General features: G+C 45.6%; 1 protein-coding gene across 8 annotated transcripts in view; it reads right to left on the reverse strand.

Moving 5' to 3' along the window:
• GPATCH8 (G-patch domain containing 8) overlaps positions 1 to 23,685 on the reverse strand; it is a 55,777-nt gene that overhangs the window by 18,086 nt on the left and 14,006 nt on the right. For 2 of the 8 annotated variants that reach the window (XM_064400137.1, XM_064400138.1), the window contains exons 2-5: positions 21,918 to 21,992; positions 14,123 to 14,195; positions 2,262 to 2,329; positions 1,749 to 1,835 (exon numbers count right to left, since the gene is read on the reverse strand). In XM_064400137.1, the coding sequence (XP_064256207.1) occupies positions 1,749 to 1,835; positions 2,262 to 2,329; positions 14,123 to 14,195; positions 21,918 to 21,992 (303 nt within the window). Of the gene's footprint in view, positions 1 to 1,748; positions 1,836 to 2,261; positions 2,330 to 4,312; positions 4,358 to 14,122; positions 14,196 to 16,246; positions 16,265 to 18,382; positions 20,954 to 21,917; positions 21,993 to 23,685 lie in introns of those variants that run through there. The other 6 variants (XM_064400143.1, XM_064400142.1, XM_064400141.1 and 3 more) reach the window with 6 other exon arrangements.

A 23,685-nucleotide genomic window follows, 5' to 3' on the forward strand; every position in this document is an offset into this window, starting at 1 on the left:
GAAAAACATCAACAAATCTGGAGTTTTGAGCCTGAGGCAGGTCCCCAGGAAGACAAGAAAGGAAAACAGAGCAGCATGAGCTCCACAGAACACGGACGTTGAAAGTTCCTCTGAATCCCAGACAAGCTTCCTGTGCCATGTGTAGGTTTTTTTGAGCAAGCATCCTGTGGCTAAACAATGAAACCCAGGCATTTGAGTGATCAGAATTTATACAAAAGAAGGGAATTAAAACCCATTTCTTGGCTGCAGAGTTATCGGAAATTCTCTGAGGCTCCCTGAATGGCTGATCAGGATGCACCGCCATCGGCAGTTATGTAATGGATTCCTGTGGAGCAGCAAAAAGTAACGGCTGCAGAGAATTTTCACAGATTAATACCAAAATGCAAGGGGCTAAGGATGAACTGAGCTTATAAAAACCCACTGGAGCTGGGAGAGACTGCTACTGCTCCAGAGCTCCTGAAAAAATACTGTGCTGGATGAGGCAGGAAGAGAAAAGAGTCTCAGAGCAACAGAGGTTGGGCTGCGTTTGGAAAGGTAATTGTAAAGCCCAAGAACTCCAGGATCACAAAATGGTTTTTCTTGGGAGGGACCTTAAAGCTCACCCAGTCCCACTCCCTGAGCAGGGACACCTCCCACCAAACCAGGTTGCTCCAAGCCCCATCCAACCTTCCCAGGGATGGGGAATCTGCAGGCCCCCTGGGTATCCAAACACCTGCAGTTCACTTACCAAGCAAATCAAGGTCTCAAGAAAAAAAAAAAAAAAGGAGAGGAGACTATAAATTTTCATAGCTGAACAAACTGCCTGAAGAATTAACTGTTCAGCTGGGGAAATGGAATTTTAGATTTGCCAAGGTTATGTTTAATTTTAATGGCATTGAAACTACTTTCCCATTATTTCTCAAATAATTAAAATTTATGCTAGACTGACACTTCATTTGGATGTCTTGGGCTCTTCCTCAACCCTGGTACTCCCCAAATCTCTGGACAATTGAACAAGCAGGCTTTCCTCAGAGCTGATGGACTGTAGGGCTGGGAAGCAGAAGAGTGGATTAAAGGATGAGCAGAGACCATGTCTCCACAGAGAACCTGGATACAGCTAATCCAAAAATGCTCCTGCATGTCACACTCAATCCCAACACCACAGCTCATTTTTATCAGCTTTTGGCTTACAAAATAACCACACAGGTTTTGTAAATCCCATAGAAATACAGAATTTGTCTTTTTTTAAATGCTGCTTGAACAATTCTTCCGAAGAGCTCCAGCACATCAATTTCTCCAAGCTGGAGCCATGTCCTACCTTTCCAAAGCAGGCAGGATTTATGCAGTAACATCACAATGCACTGCTCACTCCTCACTCAGTACAACACAAGAGCTCCTCCCTCCCAGCTGGAACTGCCCCTCTACCACCTGCAGGTTTTTTCCTGACATGGCAGGCTCACTCAAAAAATCTGGCAGCCCTGGGTGTAGGGAAGGAAATGTCCTGCTCACCCCAGGACTGCTCCTTCCAGAACAGGAGCAAAGCCCTGCTGCCATCCTGGGGCTCTTCAGCAGCCAAACAATAGGAAGGGTGATGCCAGGAAGTGAATAACCACTGTGTTAAAATAGAAATCGTCTCCACAATGACCAACCCAAGAGCAGTGAATTTCTACCACCATCACTGCAGCAGAAGCAGAACTCGGCCCCATCAGAACAGATCTTTTCCCAACCAGCCCACAGACACTGTGATGTTGATGCCCCTCTCTCTGTACCTTGTACTTCTGCCTCAGCTCCTCGGTGTCCTCCTTCTCCACCTCCAGCACTCGCCTCCGCTCTGTGGCATCCTCGGCGTAGTCGAGCTGTTTAAAAAAAATTAGATAAGAGATGCAACTTGGTCCATAAATACACTGCAGTATCAAACCTACCAGAAAGCACAACTTAACAGCTTCAGCTGAAACAGAATTCTATGCAAGTTGTGCTTTGCTTTCCCTGCTTTGTCACCCCAAGTGTAAAACAGGTCATTAATCCCCATGATGTGGAAGGCCCTGGCAGGCCCATGACAGTTTTGAGATGGGGAAATCTCAGAGCCCAGGGATTTTGGGGAGCATCCAGAGCCCAGAACTCAGGCTCACAGGGATGAACAGAGGATGCCTTTTGCAGACAAGTGTTTTCTTACTGTGCTGCTTCAAAAGCAAGTTGTTCTTTACCTTGGATGAACAAACTCTCACTTTAAATGTCTCTCCCTCCCACTCCCCAGAAGCCCTGCAGGGGTGAGGGGAGCTCACCTCCATCTCCATCCGGCCCATGCCCATGACATCATACTTGACAACGATAGGGATGGGATCTGTCCTCCCTGGAAGAGGAACACACAGAGAGGGGTCAGCAGCAGCCCAGCACCACAGCTCACTGTACACATTGGGTTTGGGTGGTTAGAGATCTTGCCTTGGAGTGCAGAGACCAGAAAGCTACAGTGAACCAAACACGAGCCATTCTCACAGCTTACAGCCAACCCTGCGCCCAGCTCCGAACGGCACCCAGGATGATAAATGCATTTTTCTGAACATTAACTGCTCATGTAAAAGCTTCTCATGGTTAATGTTCCCCCATGACAAGCCCTGGGGCAGGGCTGATAACAGGACTTGAGCCTTCTCCTCAAGGCTTCCACATCAGGCTCCTCATCTTCCCATAAGAGAAGAAGCTGCTAATCACATTTCACTGCTGCAGCTCATGAATAATCGATTAGAACTTCCCTGTGAGAGATGTGGAAGCCTCCCTCCCGCCAGCTTTTGCCCTCCCCAGGAGCAAGGAATGCTGAGGAGAAGGATGGCACAGAAGCCAAACTTCCCCCATCCCAACCACCCAGCCTGGGCCAGGGGTGGGCCCTGCTCCCCCAGCCCTGGAGCGATGCTCTGGCCCCACCGCGTCACCTGTAAGCTGTGAAAAGGACTGGTTGCGAAGAAAATTGACTTTGAACTAATCAAACTATGCTGGAGATTTATTTTTTTTAAAAAACATATCTTTAATCCACTCATAACCAGCCAAACAAAGCAAAATGGGGCAGACAAGCACTTTACTACCACAGCTTTTTTTTTTTTTTTTTATTATTATTATTTTGATTTTTACATCACAACTGGCACTGGTGGTTGTGATGTAACCCACTGACAAAGTACTTACCTTCTCCAGTGCAAACCTTGAGTGAAAAAACAGAATGTTTACTTCCCTTATTACTGCTCTTGTTTGGTGTAAACAACTCTTTTGTTATACACACATACACAGGTATTATACCTTTGGGCTAAAAGATCCACACGTTGGAGTCATGCTGAAATATTCCACTGCCATCCACATGTGCAAAAGGTTAAAGTCTTTAAAACTGCCTCAGAAAACCTGGATAGGTGTGAAGTCTTTGCCAGCATCAGCCGTAATTCCTGCCAAAAACACAGCTCTAGAGGGGCTTTTGAACCTTAAAGTACAGACATGGTTTTATTCAGAAATAAATCAATTTAATTAATTACTTTATGGTTTTGTTGACATGCCCAGGAATTTGATAGGCAGGTATCCTTCAGGTCCAAAAGTAGTGATCACATTGATCTGAAATGGTTTGGACTGAGCTTTCCTTTGGATATTTAATGCTCATCTTTGACAAGGTTTCTCTTATGCCCAATGGTATAATACAGTAAGCAGTGACTGCAATTTTTAGCAAAAGGACCAAATTAAAGACAGGTTATAAAAATGACTTCCTAGGTGCAATATCACTTTCATAACGTCTCAGCCAGGGATTTACTGGTAAGTGGTGAACCCAAATGGAATGGCTGGCACCAAGTGCCAACAATTTATTGTTCAAATTGTTTTCAAGCTTTTTTCTTTTTTGGTTTGGTTTGGTTTTGGGTATTTTTGGTTTGTTTTTGTTTTGTTTCTCCAGCAATTGAGATCTTTCAATGCAGTCTCATTGGCCTGGTAAACCCCTGTACACAAACAATGCATCAGTACTTTTGCCTTCTAAGGCAGTCAAAGTTTTTTGGGTTGTTTTTATTAAATTCAAAATCTGTTTGGAAATTGCAGTAGCAAGTGCTAGTGCCCATCGTGTTGGGGGGAAAAAAATCAAGTTTGGACAGTATTAAAAATTTATGTTTAAACTGATTTTGGCAGTTCTAACACAAACAGAAACATCCCTTCTTAGCAATACCCTTTAATGAACAAGGATCAGACAAGTGTGCATAAAGAAAGGAAAGGAAAATGAAAGACCAAGCAGAAGGATGATGGCTACAACAGAGAAAGTAAGCCTAACATTGGTGCACTGATGACAAAGGAGTAATTCAGTCTGAAAATAAAAAATTACCACTGCTAAGTTTACCATCACCACAACAAGTCCAGGATCATAACGCTGTAAAAAAGAAACACCATTTGTTAGGCAGAAACCATTAGGGGCAGAAAATAGGCCGTTTGGCAGGGAAGATGGGTAAAAAAATAATAACAGGAGGCTTCTTGCTCACCCCTCCACCCCATGACCGTGCTCTGCCCTGCAGAAGCAGGGAGCCACTGGAGCAGCTCCGAGTCCTGCTGGTGCTGGGAGAGCTCCTGGTGACAGCCCCGCTCCGAGGAGGCGCTGAGGCACATGTAAGCAGGCAATTTAAAAAGGAAACACATCGGGATCTGAAGGAATAACAAATATTCTGGGCCAAAAGGAACTCTGCTTGCAGGTAAGAGGAGAATATTCCATGCAAAAAGCGATGCCTCTGTTTTAAACTGAACCATCATTTCATTATGAATGGAACCTCATGTGTGACATCCAGGTGACAAGTGGCACATCCAGGCACGTAGCACGGTTATGGCAGCAGTGCCAACCCCACACGGATCCCCCTGGAGCCAGCTGGGGCAGCAGGACATGCTGCTGAGCACTGAGTGGCCTTGCTCCTTGTCCAAGGAAAGCCACGATGGTGAAGGGACAGGGACAGGCTCAGGGCCACCCCTTGCCTGCTGGCTGCCAGGTGGGGCATGGGGAGCTGCCAAAGGGGGAAATGGGACTCGCCAAGCTCAGCTCATGACTTCTCCTTTGAAGGAACTTCCTCGAGGAAAGTTTGTCCTACTGCTGGCCAGGACAATCGGATCTTTCCCAGCAGCTAAACGTGGCTTGGACCTTGGGAGCCTCCCAGGTTTGGGGTGCCTGCTGAGCCTTTCCTGTACACCAGCATGCTTTGAGATTCCAAGGTCCAGAATTCCCACAGCTCCTGCCACTCAGCAGGGCTGCCAGCAGTGCCACACAGAGGGCTAATTCCCAGGGCAAATCCTGCTGTCCCTGTCCCAGCCCTCTGCACCTCACATTTATTTTCTTTTTGAGGCAGGTCACAAACTCCCTCACAGACTGGTCACTGCACAGGCTGCAGACCCCAAAGCAGGGAGGGTTATGGCATAAAACATTTCCACACACAGGGAAAATCTCATGGAGAGGACAGAGCAGGAACCTCCAGCAGGATGGAAAAGATAAACAGCTCACTCAAAGAGTTGCACCTTAGAAAACCCAATCTCAAAGGAAATTAGGTTAGTAATGATTCCCTGCACTCAGAAATGAAATGAGATTCCCAAACTGACCTGCTGTACCTGTTTTGCTTTCCTCTCCCCAAGAAATGGGAAAACCTTTCTCCCAGCTTGTGAAAAATTGCTCAGACCCAAACAAACCCTGACAGCCATCCCTTCCCAAAGCCCTGCAGTGGCAGGGAGCACGTGGCCAGGCAGGCTTCTCCAGATTCCCTTCTTTTTAACTGCATAAAGCTTTTGCATGCAAGCAAATACTTCCCCCCTGGTGCTATAAATGCATGAATCTTGGGAAGATTCATCCTAAGGCTCCAGGGCTTTGGTATCAGACACAGGTCACGCTGCATATGGAGGACTGTGGGTTCAGGGCCACGCTCTGGATGTGGCATGGATGCTCTCTGCCCTCTGGAATGGGAATATCCCAGCTGGAGCTGCCACCTGAGCCTGCCTGGAAGTGCCAGCATTATCAACACCAGCCCATCTTTTATCCCTTTTTTAACAAGTCAAAGCAGAAAACAGTTTTCATCAGATTTGCAGATTCAGAGGAACTCCTCCCTCCAAAAACAGCATAATGGCAATAGAATCCCAAAATGGTCTGGGTTGGGAGGGCACTTAAAAACCACTTCCTCCATGGAACAAACAGGGACACCTTCCACTAACCCAGGTTGCTCCAAGCCCCATCCAACCTGGCCTTGGGCACTGCCAGGGATCCAGGGGCAGCCACAGCTGCTCTGGGCACCCTGTGCCAGGGCCTGCCCACCCTCACAGGGAAGAGTTTCCTCCCAATACCCAATGTAAATTGATCCTTTATTTAATTTATAACATCTACTCCTTGTCCTAGCCCAAAAGGTAAATTTCTCCATTAAAGGAGCATTCAGATATAACAGGATGAAAAAAAGTACCCCAAGAATTCTGTGTTAACATAATCCAATCAAATCTCTCCCAGTGTGTCCCTTATGCACAGTGTGTAAGCACCACAGATGTAACACAAGAACTGTAATCTTGCTTGTTTTGTTGACATCCTCATAGAAATTTCCCCCAGGTACAAGCTTTGTAGGATCCAATCCTAGAGGAGTGATTGATATCACACTTGTCACTGGAGGAGAATTTCATAAACTCAGCATCTCCAGAGGACACAGACAACAACATCTGATCTTGTTGGACATGGAGGATTTCTCCTTATTTGTTATCTTTCTGCTGCAACTGAAACCCACAGTAAGACACAACCTTCCAGGGGCTTTTAGCTGCTCCTGGCAAGGGATTCTCACTCAGCTGAGTGCAGGGCAGGTTCATGACAACAGCACAGGGGTGGATAAGGGCTGGTTTGTTCAGTCAGTACAAACCCCACTGCAGGCTCTGGAAGGGAAACAATTGCCTGGAGTCAGCAACCAACACCTGCAGGAATGGATCCACAGGCACAGGGCTCACCTTCAGCTGCACTGTCTGGGAAGAGGGAGACAGGGAGGAGTCCCTGTGCTCATGAATGAGTTGCACTTTTAAAGGTGAGAATTTTGCAACACTCAACACTCCTGGGACTGTTTTGATACAGCATGGGAGGCTGGGCTCTGCTTCCAGGGAACAAGTCACAAGACAAGAGGGAACAGCCTCAAATTGTGCCAGGGAAGGTTTAGGTTGGATATTGGGGAAGTTTCTTCCTGGGAGGGGTTGTCCAACCTAGGCAAAACCTGCCCATAACAGTGGTGGAGTCGCCATCCCTGGAGGGATTCAAAAGCTGTGCAGATGTGGCACCTGGGGACAGGGGTTAGTGGTGGCCTGGCACCACTGGGCTCCCTAAGAGTCTATGAGAAGCCAAGAGCTGTCCTACTGAAAATTCAGACTCCTCATTCAGTACATCAAAAGGGGAGAGAGGAGAAAATCCACTCATTTTCACTGATGCAAAAGCCTTTGGTGCTCCTCACTGCCTAAAAATGGCACCACATTATCAAACTCATTCCAACTGCTGCAAGAAGCAAATGAACAAACAAGGGCAAGCTTTAATCCCAGTCCCCTTTGGGAATTAGATTTGTGAGCTCATCCTGTTTATGTCAGATTTCTGGAAGGGGTCAAAACAATCATGAGATTCAAACAAAGGTCCATCATCCTTGGTAGCAAACAAAGTTCCAGAGAGAAGAGAATGTCCTTCAAGAACACAGAAACTGCCCTGTGAATTTAATCCTTACTAAGCAGGGGAGAAATGACGAGAGAAAGTCAAGTTGTAAACATCCCAATCACATGGAAAACTTCCAGTGGGAGCTCAAAACTTCGCAGACGCACAAACCAAGGGTGCCACTTGCAGAAAGCCAAGCTGAGGTTTGACACTGAGGCACCAAGCAGAACTTCTGCAGGGGAAGGAATGTAGTAATAGTCTGGGTCAAAAAACATCCCTACCCCAAATGCTGGGCAATGGATTAAAGAGCAACACAGAAGGTGTTGGAGCAAAACCACAATTTCTGGTTGACTGAGGACAGGAATTGAAGGTAAGAGTTGCTGTCTGTGTTCATCTTGGCAAGTGGACAGGGCTGAAGGGTCTGCTCTGATTCAGGGCTGCGCTGAGGAGGAGGCAGGCTGTGCATGGTCACAGCCTCTCCTTCCCCACACTCCTCTCTCCCAGTTTAATAAAACTGCTCTTCCATTGCACCAGCAGAAAGGGCCAGAATGCCTCGTGCCAAGCCAGGCAAAGGCTGTCTGTCACAACAAACACATGGCACTGAAAGCACAATGACTGCAGATTTCACTGGCTACAGCCACTCAGGCAGCACAAACTCACCACCTGTAATCAAGGGAAGGATCTTACACCTCCAAAAGCAAACAAGGGGCAACTGCTTCCCCCCAAAGGACACTGAGGCACTGAGCAAACTTCCTTTTCGGTCTGTGGTCAGCTGGGTTTTAACAAGCAGTAAGGATGGGTATGATGACAGCAACCACAGCAGGCCAGGTTTCTCAAGCTAAGTTCACATGAAAACATCACTCTTAAAACCACTGGCGTGATTTGTGTTGCAAACACAAGCATGAAAATGCTCCTCCATGCCAGGATTGAGGTTCCTGTGAGGACATGTGAAGATACAAGAAGATAAGAGCGTGATCACAGCTATTTCTTGGGTAAGACTGCCAAACCAACCCATACCTAATGAATAAAGGCACTGTTAAGCACTTTTATCTGCCTCTCCTGTGTTTTCCCGTATTTATTACAAAGCTCCAAAACCCAGAAAGAAATCTGACACTCCTCAGTCCCTCAGATGCTCATTGTTCCGTGTTCACAGGCCTGACACCCATCCACCGTCTGCCTCCACAAGATCAGAGGAGCCAACAAATGGAAAACACATTAATATCTGAGCTGAAGCCATTTGGCGAGCAGGTGACAGCACCACGATTCAAGACCTTGGAATTCAAACCCTGAGCTCATTTCTCCAAGCTGCAGCTGCCAAATGATCACATTTGTGACTGATCTCAGTTGCTCGAGTGGCCAAAGCTGTTTATTGCTCCCTGCAGCCTGAGGAACATCCAGCAAAGGCAGAGCCTGCAGCCACCTGGCAATGCCCTGAAACAGGGACTCTGATCCGGCTCCATCCCACAGCTGGGGAGCACCCAGGGCTGCCAGGAGAGGACATTTCCTGCCTGAACAATGGGATCACAGCTTCACCTGCAGCTCTGAGCAGCTTCCAGCACTTGTCAGACGCTTCTGCTCTTCCACCCTGCTCAGCCCTCGGACCAAGAGGGAATGTTTTCCCTTTTCTGAACAGATTTAGGGAGGAATGTGCCAAAGAACTGCACCACAGTGATGCTGAGGGGGGAAGTGCTGACTATATTTATCCTCACAGAATTTGCAAATCAGAGCACAAATCCACTTGTGCTTTTTCTTTTAATTGAAAGCCATGCAACAAAAATACAGCTTGATGGAAGAACTGGATTTTAGCATTTGCTAACAAATTTGCTATACCTGACTTTGCTACCGAGCTGGATGTACTCATGAAAGGATAAAATAAACCCAAAGCACTTTCTATTAACTGCTGCTCCCTGTATCACCAGGACAATTTATACAATCAGTGTGGGGCACACCTTGGTCAACAGGAACAGCACTGCCCTGACAGTCTGTGCAGGTTTGTTGCTTTCAGCCTGAGTGGAAGGGAACAAGGATGCAGGAAGGGTTCTCAGCCCTGCATGGCACTGCCAAGAGAGACACAGGCACAGCCCTGCCCTCTCCTCGCAGCGTTACATCAGCAGAGCTGCTCCCCAGGGAGATGGAAGCAGCTCTTCCAGAACAGTTACCCTGAAATGATGCCAAAACTTGGCTAAAAACATAAGCAAACATGAAGGAAGTTATTACTGAATAGGCAGAGGAAGCAGGGGAGAGAAGGTATTTCTTCAGGACCAAAGGCTACAGGGAAAGTTCCTGCCACTGCAAGGACCTGCCCCAAAAGGGACGTCCCTGCCCTAAACAGAACCACCTGCTGCTTCTATTTCCTGAGCACTGGAGATAATCCAAGCCCCAGCACAAACCAGCAGCCACCCACCTTGAGACTCCTTTTGGTTTCACTCTGAGCATTTTCATGACAATAAGCAAGCACTGAATGAGCTGCCTGAGCCCTTGAGGAGCAACCACAGGAATTCCAGAGCTACACTGAGCCCCCAGTTACCTGAGCTGTTTGATTCACAGCTGAGACACTGGGGAGCAGCTCTGCCATGACAAATTGTGTGATTGCTGTTGCCATAGCAAAGTACTACGTTGGGATTCACCTCTCAGAGATACCACAAAAGATCAGGATAATCTTGGTCTTGGGAATACTGTGGGAATGTGCAGGAAATCAATGCCTTAAAACATATCAAATTAATCATACAGGACACAGTTTGTGGTGTAGGGGAACTTGCAACTGCTTCTACAGGGCTGTTTTTAAAGGGTCAATGCTGATATCAGGCAAGAATGTTTACAACAGAGAACATTAGAGAGGCAAATCTGAATACAGTTGTTACCCACAGTGGCTAGGGATGAGCTGGACCTGTCCACCAGAGATGGTCAATCCTTCCTCAGAGCCCCCTCCATATGGCCAGTAAACATCAAACCTTCCTCCTGCTCTCTCCAAATCCTCCCTGCAGAGCTGCCCACCCTCCCCAGGCCCTGCTATGACCCAGGAAGCAGCAGGACAACCTACTCAGTTTCCCCTGGTTTCATTAAATGAGATTAAACTACTGGTTTCAGTCTTGCAGATATACCTCTAGAGTACTATTACTTCATATTAAACACATAAGTCCAAAAGAAAAAAAAATCCAGAAGTTTTCAGCACAATTATTTTTTTCAAACAAGACTTGTCAAAAAAATTGACAGGGAAAAGGCAAAGAGCTTATAAAAATATTTTCAAGTGTATGAATCAAATTATCCCACTTCTGCACTTCAGTCTCCTGGCTTTTCACAATACTACTTTAACTTAATGGGAAATACTCATTCCAAGAGAAATCATTAGAGTGTGGTTGAATTCAGATTTCCCTCAGCCTCTCATTCCCCTCCTGACTTATGTAACTCCCAATTTATTCACAATCCTTGGGCTCATTTAGCACAGGACTTCACACGAAGGTCAGGCAATGCTTTTAACTGATCTTTTGCTAGTTTCATTTCTCCAGGAGACCACAAAATTCTCGATTATTAACTACAGGCATTCCCCCAAAGATAAAACAGACTACAATCACCATTTTCTCACTTGTCAGAGCACAACCATCCCATATCTCTATGGAAAAGTGGCTCCCTAAGCCATATTTTCCAAATTAAAAAAGATCCCTGTCAACTGGCAACCCCCTCTCCTGCTTTTTCATATTCACTGGCTGTTAGCAAGCTGAAGCACCATTTCCAAATATAACACAAGTTATTTGTGGGGAAAAAAATGATGAAAAACATCAGGGAAAGAGATGAGCTGAAGGATGACTCTGCTGGATTCCTTACGAGCATCCCTGGAGCAGGACTCCAGCACTGTCCCTGCCTGATGCCCCACTCAGCACACAGCCCAAATTCAGTGAAATATGCAGATGTTTCAGCCAGAACACAGCTGGGGACAGCCACATCACTCAGGGCATGGGCTCTGTGCTTCCCTACCCAAGGGCTCAGCTTTTCTCAGTAACAAGATTTACACCACAAGGCAGCTGCCCCAGGGGGTAAAACACCTCCCCCTCTGGAATTTTCCTGAGAATGAACCACAGTGCATCACATGGGCAGATTTTTACCACCAGCAACTGGCAAGGGTAGATTTTAGACTGCTGCAAGTTCCACCCAGAGACAGATCTCTCACCACTGGACTCCATCCCCCAGTGGGTGGCCAGAATGAAGGAACCATCACAGGGTAAAGTCCTGCAGTGTGAGGTTCTTGCTGAACAGCACCACAAGACTACAAGAAAGAAACATCTGCCAGGCAGAAATGTAACACAGCACCACTTTGGGATTCAAGAGAACTAAAGAGGGAGCCCAAACTCACATGAAGATCTAGAATTAAAAGCAACATCACAAAACTCAGCACACTAAACTCATCCACTTCCTTTTAAGCTGAAGTGTACAGAAAGTAGCTGAATGCAGTATCAATTCCATACATGCAACCCAAAATTTTTGAAAGTTTGATGTGAGGACCTTCTGCAGGAGGTCAGAACCACACCCACAGCTCAAGGCTGCTTGAAGGGGCTCTGTTTCTGCTGCACCTCCTCACCACAGGCTGTGTAAGATTTTAGCTCAAGCAGTGTCAAGCAGGAAGAATTCAACAGGAACACACCTACATCTCTTTAGAAACCTCTCCTGGTCCTTCCTGAAGGGAGTGTGGAAGATGGGAAGAACTTCTGCTCCTCCCTTCTCACTGCACATTAAATGACTTTACTCTTCAAACTCTTAGAGTAAGATTAAAATTGGATGCAAATGTTTCCTTCCTGACATTTTATATTTGGATTTTTGGGACAATCTAAGATTCATGTAGAAAGGTCACTGGATAATGAATTAAACACTCCCAACACAATCATCACCGATGCCACAGGCACAGGCTCTGGCTGCTGAGAACTCAGAGGAGAAAAGCTGGAGCAGCAGCAGCCTCCCTTCCACACCCTCTGCCTGCCCAGATCTATGGAGAAGTTGGCTGGCAGGTGGACAAGGCACTTCTACCTCCCAAAAGGGCTGAAATTCCTGCACATGCTCCAAAGCCTACGTTAGGAAGGTTTCAGTACAGAACTGGGTTACATTGGTGTGTTATTTTCACTCCTGTGTTCCTGTGACCAAGCAGGAGGCACAGGAAAGCCCTCAGAGCCCACAGCCACGATTTGCTCCCAACCAGCAGAGCTCCAATGATGTGTGAGAGATCTGGAACAGCTCCAGCAGAGTCAGAGGCACAGGGGGAACAACTAAATCTGGACAAGACTCAAAGTGCAAATTCCTGCTTGGCCCATGGGACATGGTGACACCACCACTCCCTGCCCCGACTCCAGACCTAGCTCCATAGCCCATGCTCACGCCACCACACTGGGCCCTTGGGCTGTGCTTTGGGATCCACCCAGGGCTGGGACAAGGCTCTTCCTTCTTTCAAGTCTCTGCTGTTTTCACACTGGTGACACACAGAGCAATACAGGGCACCCAAAAGAGAGAACACTGAGTTCCACCCGGTGATGCACATCCCGTGTCCCAAAGGAAAGGCCCAGAGGTAACAGCTACAACCCCAGCTGAGGTCTGGCCCCAGCAGGGACATGAGGGCACTGGAAAGTGCCCTGCATCAACCAGAGAACTCCACTGAAATCACATAGAGGAATCCAGAATCATTAACCTGCAAGGCAGTGCAGCCTGAGAGGTTAGAGAGCCTTAGTCCAGGGATTAATAAGCATTCCCAGAGTCTGGAGAACTCATTACCTCTGCACAATTCTCCATAGCACAGACACCCCCATGTCTAAGGGGCTCACTCATGGAACATGGATTACAAGCTCCCAGGTCTTCAGACTATGGGCACGGGAACATGAGTGAGTTACTGAGGGGTTAGGGCACACCTGAGCCTCAAATGCTTCCACAGGTTTCTACAGAAATGGGCTTCAGTGTCACAGGAAGAATTCAGGCTCAAGACAGCAAGGTCTGGTGTGTGCTGGGCCAACCAGCACTTTGGTGTGCCAGTGAGATTTGCTAATCCCTGATAAACTGCTGGGAACAGGAATAAGTCCAACCTGTGACAGTCCCATGGAGAAACCAGGAGTGAGCCTCTCCCATCCAGAGAACCTCTGCCACCACTTTCCATCTCCAGTGGGCCCTTTCCTGGCCTTCTAATGGCTTCTGACCCCGGTGAGCACTGACAGGTCATGGGAACTACCTCCAATCTTTAACTCTTCAACACCAAAACACCAGCACAGTTGGAAGCTGCACCACTCCCTGTCAGTGTGGAAAGTGAATCCTCCTTCCTCCACAGACTCTCACACATCCACCACACACAGCTCTAACCTGTACCAACAAGGGAGGCTGCAGCTTCCACTTGCAAACTGCCAAATACGAAACTCAACAGTGCAATTGTTTGGATATATTAATGATGGAAAGAAAATCTAATCTAGGAACAAAAAGCAGAAATAATTTTGTTAAAGACCGAGGCTGGAGTTGAAGGTTTCAGACACAAGGGACTGGACTTACCCTGCAGTGACTTTCCCAATCCCTGGCCCAGCTTCCACCCATGTTTCTGGAGTAAGCGATGTCCAATATTATCCTGACAGACAGAACAGAGAAAACAAACCAAAAATATTCCAATAATATATTCTTCCCTTCCCGCTGACATTTAAACATGTGATGAGCAAGAGATTTTTCTACATATATATGCATGCAAAAATGCTACTGAAAAGGCAATATATGCCCAATAAAGGGAAAGACAAATGTCAAAAATTGCTGGCTAGAATTTTTCCAGGGGGATGGGTATTGGGGACGGTCACTTTCTGATGGTGTGCTGGGCAACTTTTGTGCATCACGTTTAAAAGAAATAAAAAATAATAAAACTAAAAAGCAATGTGGAAGAAAATAAAGTGTACCAATAAAAATTGACAGTAAAAAGCATAAAATCAAGCTATTTATACAATCATATCCATCACCTAGACAGCACCACTTAAGATTTTTTTGGTAAAGAAAATCTACAATGTGTTTAGTCATTTTGTTTGTGTGTCAGGCTTTTATAATACTGAGTAAGTTGTAAGTGCAAGACTGCCCCACCACTAGAAACCAAAACACAATCAGAGCAAAATCCAGGCTAGACTTGATTGGGGTTTTTTTATATATGTATATATATATATAAACTAGCATGCAGCCAATATTAAACTGAAAAAACAGTGAGGTTAGTAAAATAAAAAAAAAATCAATTAAATAAAATGAGCTCAAGCACAGACTGGGTGATGCATTTCACATGTAAACTAACAAAAATACTAAGATGTTAGAATGAAACAGGCCTAGCAATAAGTTAACAGCAAGGAACCATTAGTGCATGTAGGGGAAACAATAAGCATAATGTCTCATCTTCCTAAAAAAAAAAAAAAGCTATTTTGGAATAACTGGAAAAGTACTGATGCAGCAATTAAGTGTCAGCTTTGGCAGTGGGGCTGAGCAGGGCTCAGTGTGGAAATTGTTGTGTTTTATGCAAGGTTTCTGCCCCCAGACAAAGAGCAGAGCACTCGAACCACCTCAGTGACCAGTTTACCCAGTTACAGGCAGTGACCAGCTCCTCAGGGAAGGACTCTTGGCTGGGACCATGCTCACCTTCCAACCACAAAAAATAAAAATAAAAATCAGATATGAACTTGTTGATTATTAATTCTCATCAGGCAAATCACAACCCAAGTATCACAGAAACATCCTGAATTATAACAGGATGTGACTCCAGAATACTGAGTGGTACATGAAATCCAAAAAATAATTCATCTATATGCTGCAGGTTTCTTTAATTAAATAATCATCATCAACAGAAACCAGAGTAGGTTTTGTCACTCCACAGTGAAGAAAATGACCACAAGGTTTGCACAACTTTGGTGAATCAGCTTGAAAGGCACAACCTTCCCAAAGATATTGGCTGCATGGATAAGTTTTCCCTCAAAAAGATGTTATCAAGTACAAATTTTGGATTTTTTTTCTGATAGCCTAGTAAAGTCAGACATTTTGTATTCCTGTATTTCCCAAGGAATAATGCACATTTTTCCCACACTTCTGGCTCTGCCCCAGGACATAATTAGGGTTACATGGAAAAAAAAATTAAACCAGGAGACATAAGGAAACTTCTGGGGACAAAAGGTCAAATAAAAAAAAAATTAAAAAAAAAATTAAAAAAACCCAAAACACCAAAGAAAACCAAACAGGGATGGATCCCCACCAGAGGCACCACGGAGAAGGCTCTGTTGGGAAGACAGGAACACTTACCTGCAGGAACACCTGGGCAGGCCAATCCCAAGGGCCACAGAGAGGCTTGGGATATGTTTGGGATAAGGCACTAATTGCCCTACCCTGACAAAGGATCATTGAATCTAAAAGTTGGTGCTGACAAAAATGGCTGCGTTTTCCAAAAGGAAAAAAAAAAAAAAAAAAAAAAGAAAAAAAAAAAAAGAAAAAAAAAAAAAAACCCAAAAGAATTGAAAGGACAAGGAGTACTTTGCAGTCTTGGCCAAAGGGAGATGAGACATTGTGCTGACTGTGTGTGTTATGAATGCACTAAAATAAAGACAGATGAAGCAGAACGCTATTCCAAAAGCAGTGCAAGTGGAGTGAAAGCATTTCCATACGAACCTGGCTTTAAAAACTGGGCTGTCAAAAGAACAGTTAAATGTAACACAAAGTAAGAAACTGTCCAATCACTAATGGTAGTTTTTTTCTTTTGCTTTGTTTTCAATTCACTGCTTGCAAGTAATGTATTTATTAAAGAAGAGTGAAAGCATAAAATAAATTCCACAAGTCAAGACCAGCTGGGAGATTCAAGAGCGGTGTGTTGTGACTGACAGTGAAGGGGGAAACAAATGTTAAAGGGAAAAAGAAAAATTTAGAAAGGTTATACACATTAGCACCACTTTTACAGACCCACTCAAGAGGATGGTCCCGAGTTGTTTGACATAAATTGGAATCATGCCTGAACACTGCCCTGTCTCAGTTCCCAGGAAGGGGTTGTTCTCCCACCAAACTTTTCCATTTGTTTGTTTATGCAGTGGAACTACTCCCTAATTTTAGATCCTACTCAATTGAAATGGAGCATCTCCTGTTGAACTGAATAAGGAGAACAACTCTAATAATTTAAAATTAACATTTGAGTTGAGATCTGGCCATCCCTTTGCTCCTTTCTGGCCATGTTCAGCTCCTCCCTCTTTTTCCAATGGCTAACCCAGACCTCTGATGCAGGCAGACTGACAGAACTGCTCTTCAGTGCAAATCCTGCCCTAAAAATTAAATAATGGAAGGCCAAGCTCGCTTAATCCCATGTGAGAGCCTGTCTGCTCTCTAGGGAGTATCAGGGATATTGGGACCAAATGCTGTAACATGGGACAACAAATGTTGTAACAGCTGACAGCTTTTTTTTTAAGTGTAGTTTTAAGTGAAAGTTCTGTAAAGTACAGCTACTTTCATATAGAAGAGATGGGGCTTTTCACAGCAAGCTTCCTGCCCGTGTCATGAGCTGTCACTCCTTTTGAACAGACTATCCTCACACTGCAGCAGTTTTCCTGCAGAAGAGCTGCAGTGATCCACAGAAACACCACAGCCCTAGGAGGACACCCCTCATTTCTCAGTAGAGGGCATGAGTCTCCTCACTTTCTTCCTCTGCCACTTGGGAGCTCCTTGTATTACAGCCACAATAAAAATTATTGAGGCAGCCAAACTAAGTCTCCCAAAAGGTGCTTGGGTGAGCAAGGGAGCTCTCCTGGACCACATGGGCACAGGCTGTGGGATGCTCCATGCAGGGAGAAGGGCTCAGCAGCTCTGGGTGGGACAATGCCAGCTCTGGAGCAGGGCAGCACTGATGGAGAGCTCTGCTCTAATGACAAAGCAGAACTTCTCCAAAGGTGTAGGAAATGCAAGGCCTTGGGTCTACCAGACCTTCACAGAGCTGGGAAACCTGCTTTGGAAAAACCTCATCCAAAGTGACTGGGCTCCAGCAGCTCTAACTGGCCTCCCAGATCCCCATCCTGCGCCCTTGCTTGCCTTCCATGCAAATCAGTGATTCCTGAGCAGGACATCCCCAGCACAAATTTCTGATAAAGGTCCTGGCCAATCAAAAAAAAAAATTGCTTACAATTATAAGATGGGTGGAAGTCCAAGGTTTTGATGATGCCTGTGGGATGTAACCCACATCAGCAGTTTTGCCTAGCACAGGTTTTCCATGAGATCCCCACGATCCCATCGCTCATCCCAGCTCGGGCAGGAACCATTCCTCTCTTGAGTGGATTGTAAGCTGTGCTGACTGTGTATGGAGGAATCTATAAGCAAGGATCAGACGCTACTGGGTGAACCCATGCAAACAAGAGGTTGAAAAGATTCCCAAAACAAAACCTAGAGCTCACTACAGATGACACAATGAAGACCAGAGAGAAAAGCCAAATAGTAATGCTACACCATTCAGCTTCCAGAAGCACATTATTTATAGCGCTGTCCACATATGGCTGCTGCTAAATGTCAAATCAGCAGCCTCATCAAATGACACTTTGGAACTAGTGGAGTCCACAGATCCGTACAGATTTCCAGTGGCACAGCCCGGCTGGGCCAGGCTGTGCCAGCCCCTGGTGTCCAAGCACCACCGACTGCAGCCTGACACGGGGCTCCAGGCGCCCCGCACGGCACCGAGCAGCATTAGAGAGGGGAAAGGACACGTGTTAGTCAGGACAAGGACAAACTAACAAGCTCCAGGATAAGTGGGTGATTCCCAGGCTGGCCTCCAACCTGCAGCGGTGACGGCGTGGGTCCACCCCTGACACTGCCTGCACGGGGCCAGGGCTGCTTCCTGGGGGCTCTAAGGGCTGTCTCCTACTCCATCTGCACTGCTGGGATGAGGAAAACCAGGAATTCACAGCAAAGAGACTCAATAAACAAGTAGAGATAAGGAATTAATGTGGAGAAAATCTGGATTCTATTAAAGCTGCAATAATTTGTGACTTCCCATTCAAGTACCTGAACTCAGTGAACTCATAATGCCCCAAAACAAATGCATGCAGCTTCTTGAGTTTAGAAAAAAGGGTGAAGCGCTCTGATTTTTCAAGGACACCAATGACTGCACTGACATGAACAGCCAGTGTAAGTGCAGCATCTTTCAAAGCACAACAAGAAAAAAATGTTACTTGTGGGGGGAAAAAATATCAGTATTTGTAGCTCTGAAGAGTCCATTGATATGAAATACTTTCTTCAATTTAGTAATGGAAAACAGCTGGCACTTGTTCAGGCCACGTCCATCCCTAGCTCCTGACAGCTCTGTTTTCCATAAATGTACTCTGGTTAGAGTCCCATGTTTCAGAGCAGACATCTTTGGCCTAAATGAGCTGTACACAGCAGGATTTCCACAGGAACACCATCACCAGTAGGCTCATTGAGGACACGTTTCAACATTGTAATGATCTGTAGACTCCCAAACCTATTTTTCCAGCCACCTTTGAGTTGCATGCTGTAGCAGTACAGTCAGCACCTCTCAACAGATAATGCTGCAGAGATGGATGTCACATCAGTGGGGACTGTTACAGGGACATGGCACAGAAAACACTCCCCCCATCTCCAAACACCTGCAGGCTTTGGAGCACCTTCCTGTCACTAAGATGTGGGAAGCTGCAAGGAACACATTTATGAGAATATACTAAATCCACTCTTTGTTCTGAAGAATGACATTTTAACTGGCAAGCACTTTGATTTCCCACAGTCATAAACACAGGGTGGTCACCACCCAAACTGCTTCCATACCATGAAGCACAGGTTCATTCATGACTCTGAGCAGACTCCTTGGAAAGGGCCAGTTGGATTGTTAACAGAGAACTTGTTAAGGATTAAAACCCAATTCATTAATATTGAAAATACTTAGATGTGTGGCAGTCCTAAAACATCAATTTGCCTTTCCTCTTTCCCTCTCAATTTTGGTTCTGGGTGAGCAAACAGCATAAAATAGAAGGAAAGAAAAGCCAAAAGAGCAGAATGAACCCTCCTTTCCTGGTGAAACATCTTGCAGGAGAGGTACCCCACTGAATTCTGCCAAGGAAACTGTCCCTTCTGGTAATGTGTGTAATTTGCCAATTAAAAGGGCACACTGATCATTTTGCTTCTTGTGGGGAAGCAAAATCACCTCCACAGGTGTCAGGAAACACAACAAAGTAATTCCTGCTTCCCAGATGGGGAATTAAGGAATCAACAATGTATTTTTACAAAGACCATGTGAAACCTCAGAAATTATCAGTTTGCTTCTGACTGCAGTCTCTGATACCACCCTTGCTCAGGCCAAAACCACCCCCCGTGCAGCAGCCACAGCTCTGAAATCCTGGGATGGACAGAGCACAGCTGTCCTGAGGAGTGCTGGAGTCACCATCCTCAGAAGGGTTCACAGGCCATGGAGAAGTGGCATTGGGGACATGGGTTAGGGGTGGCCTTGGCAGTGCTGTGGGATTGCCTGGACTCAATGAGCTTAGAGGGATTTTCCAACCTTAATGATTCTGTGATTCTCTTATTTCAGACAAAAGAAGAGTGGAACAAACTTGATTTTAAAGAACAATTTGAGGTTTTAACTCTTTCTCCTCACAAAACAAGCCATTCTCTTGTCCTCTTCATCCAACTGTTTCCAATTAGGTTGAACTGTATCTACCAAGGAGTTGTAAAGATTAAAAATGTCCTGACATTTGGATAGTGAGAGACAAGAATAAAATATTGAAGCCATAATTTAATTTATTTTTTCTGCTGCAGTTCAGCCTTAATCAAACTGCACAAAGCATTACTCCTGATCTGCACAGTGAGCCCACGTGGGCCCAGGGTATCTGCTCATGCTTTACACGCTTCCATAGGCATCCTTCCCTCTGGATCACCAGAGATGTAATCTGTGACCTCTTCTACTCCTTGCTTTGGGAAAGCACTTTTGGAAATCAGGTAACCAGTCTAGTCTGTAAGCAGCATTTGAATTATTTTGAAATGCTAATTTCCAGTGTGGCCCAGAGTAGGCTACCGACACATACTTCCCATTATATTTCCATCCAGCTTGGCGTTTGAATTCAAATCCCCGTGTCCCAAGGTGAGACTGAAGTATTCAGGAGAAGAGTGAATACCAATTCCCATCTCTGCAGCATTATCTCATGCGTCATCAATTACTGCCATGCCTAAATCTAGCATCATGCCAGCACATTAAGACAGTAGGTACTATATGCAGTGTTCACTGGACCAGAAGAACAGAAATAAGAAGGGGAAAGGAAACCCTAGAGAAGAAATTAAAAAAGGCAGACCGTGCAATACAAACCAGATCATGGCTGCTTAGCTAATATGGGCCAACTGCTGCGGAAGAAAAACGTCGAACACCCCAAGTTGTGTAAATTTTTGGTAAACATCTAACACGCACACAAACACACACAACACCAACCTACACACCAACAAAAATATATAGTGGGCTTTGGCTAACACTGGCTCTTCTAAGGGCTGACTAATGTGGAGAAATTTTAACAGAACTTCAATTAATAGGCAAAAGAAACACCTGACAAGTACTTTTTAAACAAAAATCTACACTTAATCAGAACACCACTAAGTGTCCTTTGATTATTCACTACAAGTTGTCTTGTTTCAGAAGGAAACTGCAAATGAAACTTAGCTAAAGCTAAATGACAAATGTGGGTCCAGTTTAAGCTGAACAAGCTGCTGTGCCTAAAACCAGCAGAAGGTGCTTCGCAGAGAAAAATTAAAAGGCTCCAAAAAGATTAAAAAATTAAAACTAAACAAAACCTCATTTTTTCCCATCTTACAGCAGGAGTCTTCACACCTAACTCAAGGTAAAGCAATTTTAGAGAAAGGCTGAGGGCAGCTTCAGCTCCATGGGGAAGGACTGCTGGACTAACACTGATCCCCGTCTCCACACCGCCAGGTGTCATTCTAACACTTTAAACACAACGGTACTTTTCCAAAAATATAAACTAAAAAGGATCAAAATGTATTTCACTACACTATTCCATAAGGTTCCACTTAAATTAAACTGATTCTTCAAAGAAAAGTATAAAACCTTAAAATAAATATCTATGAATAAATGTATTACTTTAAATAATTCCACGTTGAACTCAAATTTCAGGTTTTCATTTTAAGACTACTTCAAGATTAAATCCCAGGCCCACTTAAGGTCAGCATGCAGTTTACCACCAATTACCCCTCACTGCCACCAAGGAGCCCACTGCGCTCAGTTTGGGTGCATTCACATCAAGGAGCATCCGACACGGCCGAACTGCGGGAGCGCTGCTGCTCGGGGGGGCCTTACCGATTCGATGGGCTTGTCCAGAGACGCCTGCTCTATCTCCAGGTGCCCCTCTTCATACTGATCAAAGTGATTGCCCTGCAAGAGAAAACCAGCTCAGCTCCACAGCACACGCTTCCAACAGTTATTGGACAGACACCTTTGGTTAAAGTGTTACATTTCATATAAATTTGCTAAAAAATTAACTTATTAAATACAGGCACAATTCAGTGGAGCAGCTACAAGGACAAAAAATCCTAAAAATAAGTAAATTTTATGATGATCATAAACTATTAAAGTTGGCAAAATACCAAACATTTATAATGACAATGCTTCTAGATTTTTTTCCTTAGAAAGTCTATGAAAACACTGAGCACAAGCACCAGTGCCAGCATGGAAATCACACATGACAAGGAGCAGCAGGAATGGATGTCCACACCACCAGAAAGCTTTCCCTGCACCAGGAATTTTCTTGAGGGATACATATGGCTTCATACACCTTAAGCCAACAAAACCCCACAGTGGTACCAAAGGAAACCTGTCCCTGTGCCCACAGTGCTGGTCCATGGTGTGGAGCAGCCCTTCCCACAAACCTGAGCAGTGATCTGTCCATGGAAGTGATCCCCCAATAAACCACACAGCCTTATTCCCGACCTGAAGCAGCCCCCCTGCCAGCTGACCACCACCCCCCTTGCAAAAGTTGCATCTTCCCATGTTTTGGGTGAATACTGAGCATGTAGGTCCCTGAGCTAGGAAGGCAATGGCAATCTTTGATCTCCAGAACAAGTGCTGGTAGTGCTGGAGGAACACAACAATGAAGGGCCATTTCAGGAAAAGCAAACACCTCCACTGCAGCTCTGCCATAATTTGAGGTTTCTGAAACCTCAAATTCCTGACATTTCAAACATGGTGAACCACTTTTGGCTGTTCAGTAGGTCCATGATGTAACACATCCACTGTCACTGGCACAGACCTGGAAAGGAAACACTCGGACCTTCCAGCTGCAAACTTGGAAGCAAAAGAAGTGAAATTCCAGCAGCTGGGATGAGGCCAAAAGCCACTGCAGGGGGTGGCTTCAGTGGGCTCTCCTACATTCCCAGGCCCCACTCAGCGTCACAGAAACTCCAGGAGGTGCCAAGCCTTGGCTGCCACCCCCCACTCCCCCCTCAGGCCCTGCAGTACCACTGGCTGCTCTGTGCACACCAAACCCCTGGCAGGTTCTATTTGCATCCCAGCTCCACAATCCCTTGGAGCAGGAACACACAACACTGCTGCCAAAAGAAACAAGTTGTCACCCTCCTCCTTCGACCAATACCAACTTTTCCTTCTGCAAGAATTTTAATGGAAGCCAGCACCCGAAAGAGCAAACTGCAGTTGTAACAGACTGACAGTTGGAATACTACAAGCCAGGCACCAGCCTCCAAAAATCCTCTGGAAGGAGTGTTCCTAGGCAGGAATGCAAATCTGCAAGGGAACATCTTGACTAAAGCCTGGTGCCAAGAGAAGGTGCTTTGATGCTGGTGCCCCAACTTCCAGCCCATCCATCATCTGCAGGCCCTGGTGGTAAATTCACCCTGGCCATGCTGTGCTCCCGGGCATCATCTTTCCTGTGGCCTCTCCAGAGCAAATCTGGGGTTTAATCTGCAGGCAGCAATCCACTCCCTTTCTTCTTCTTTTTTTTTTTTTTTGGACAGCCTTCAAGGAGCAAGCTGAAGGCAAACTTACTATGCACAAGCAGTCGCAGAGCTGCTTTGGAAGGCTAACAAAGCTCAGAGACAGCGTGGTGTGGATG

The sequence above is a fragment of the Passer domesticus genome, chromosome 27, assembly GCF_036417665.1.
Source record: "Passer domesticus isolate bPasDom1 chromosome 27, bPasDom1.hap1, whole genome shotgun sequence".
NCBI classification, from domain to species: domain Eukaryota; kingdom Metazoa; phylum Chordata; class Aves; order Passeriformes; family Passeridae; genus Passer; species Passer domesticus.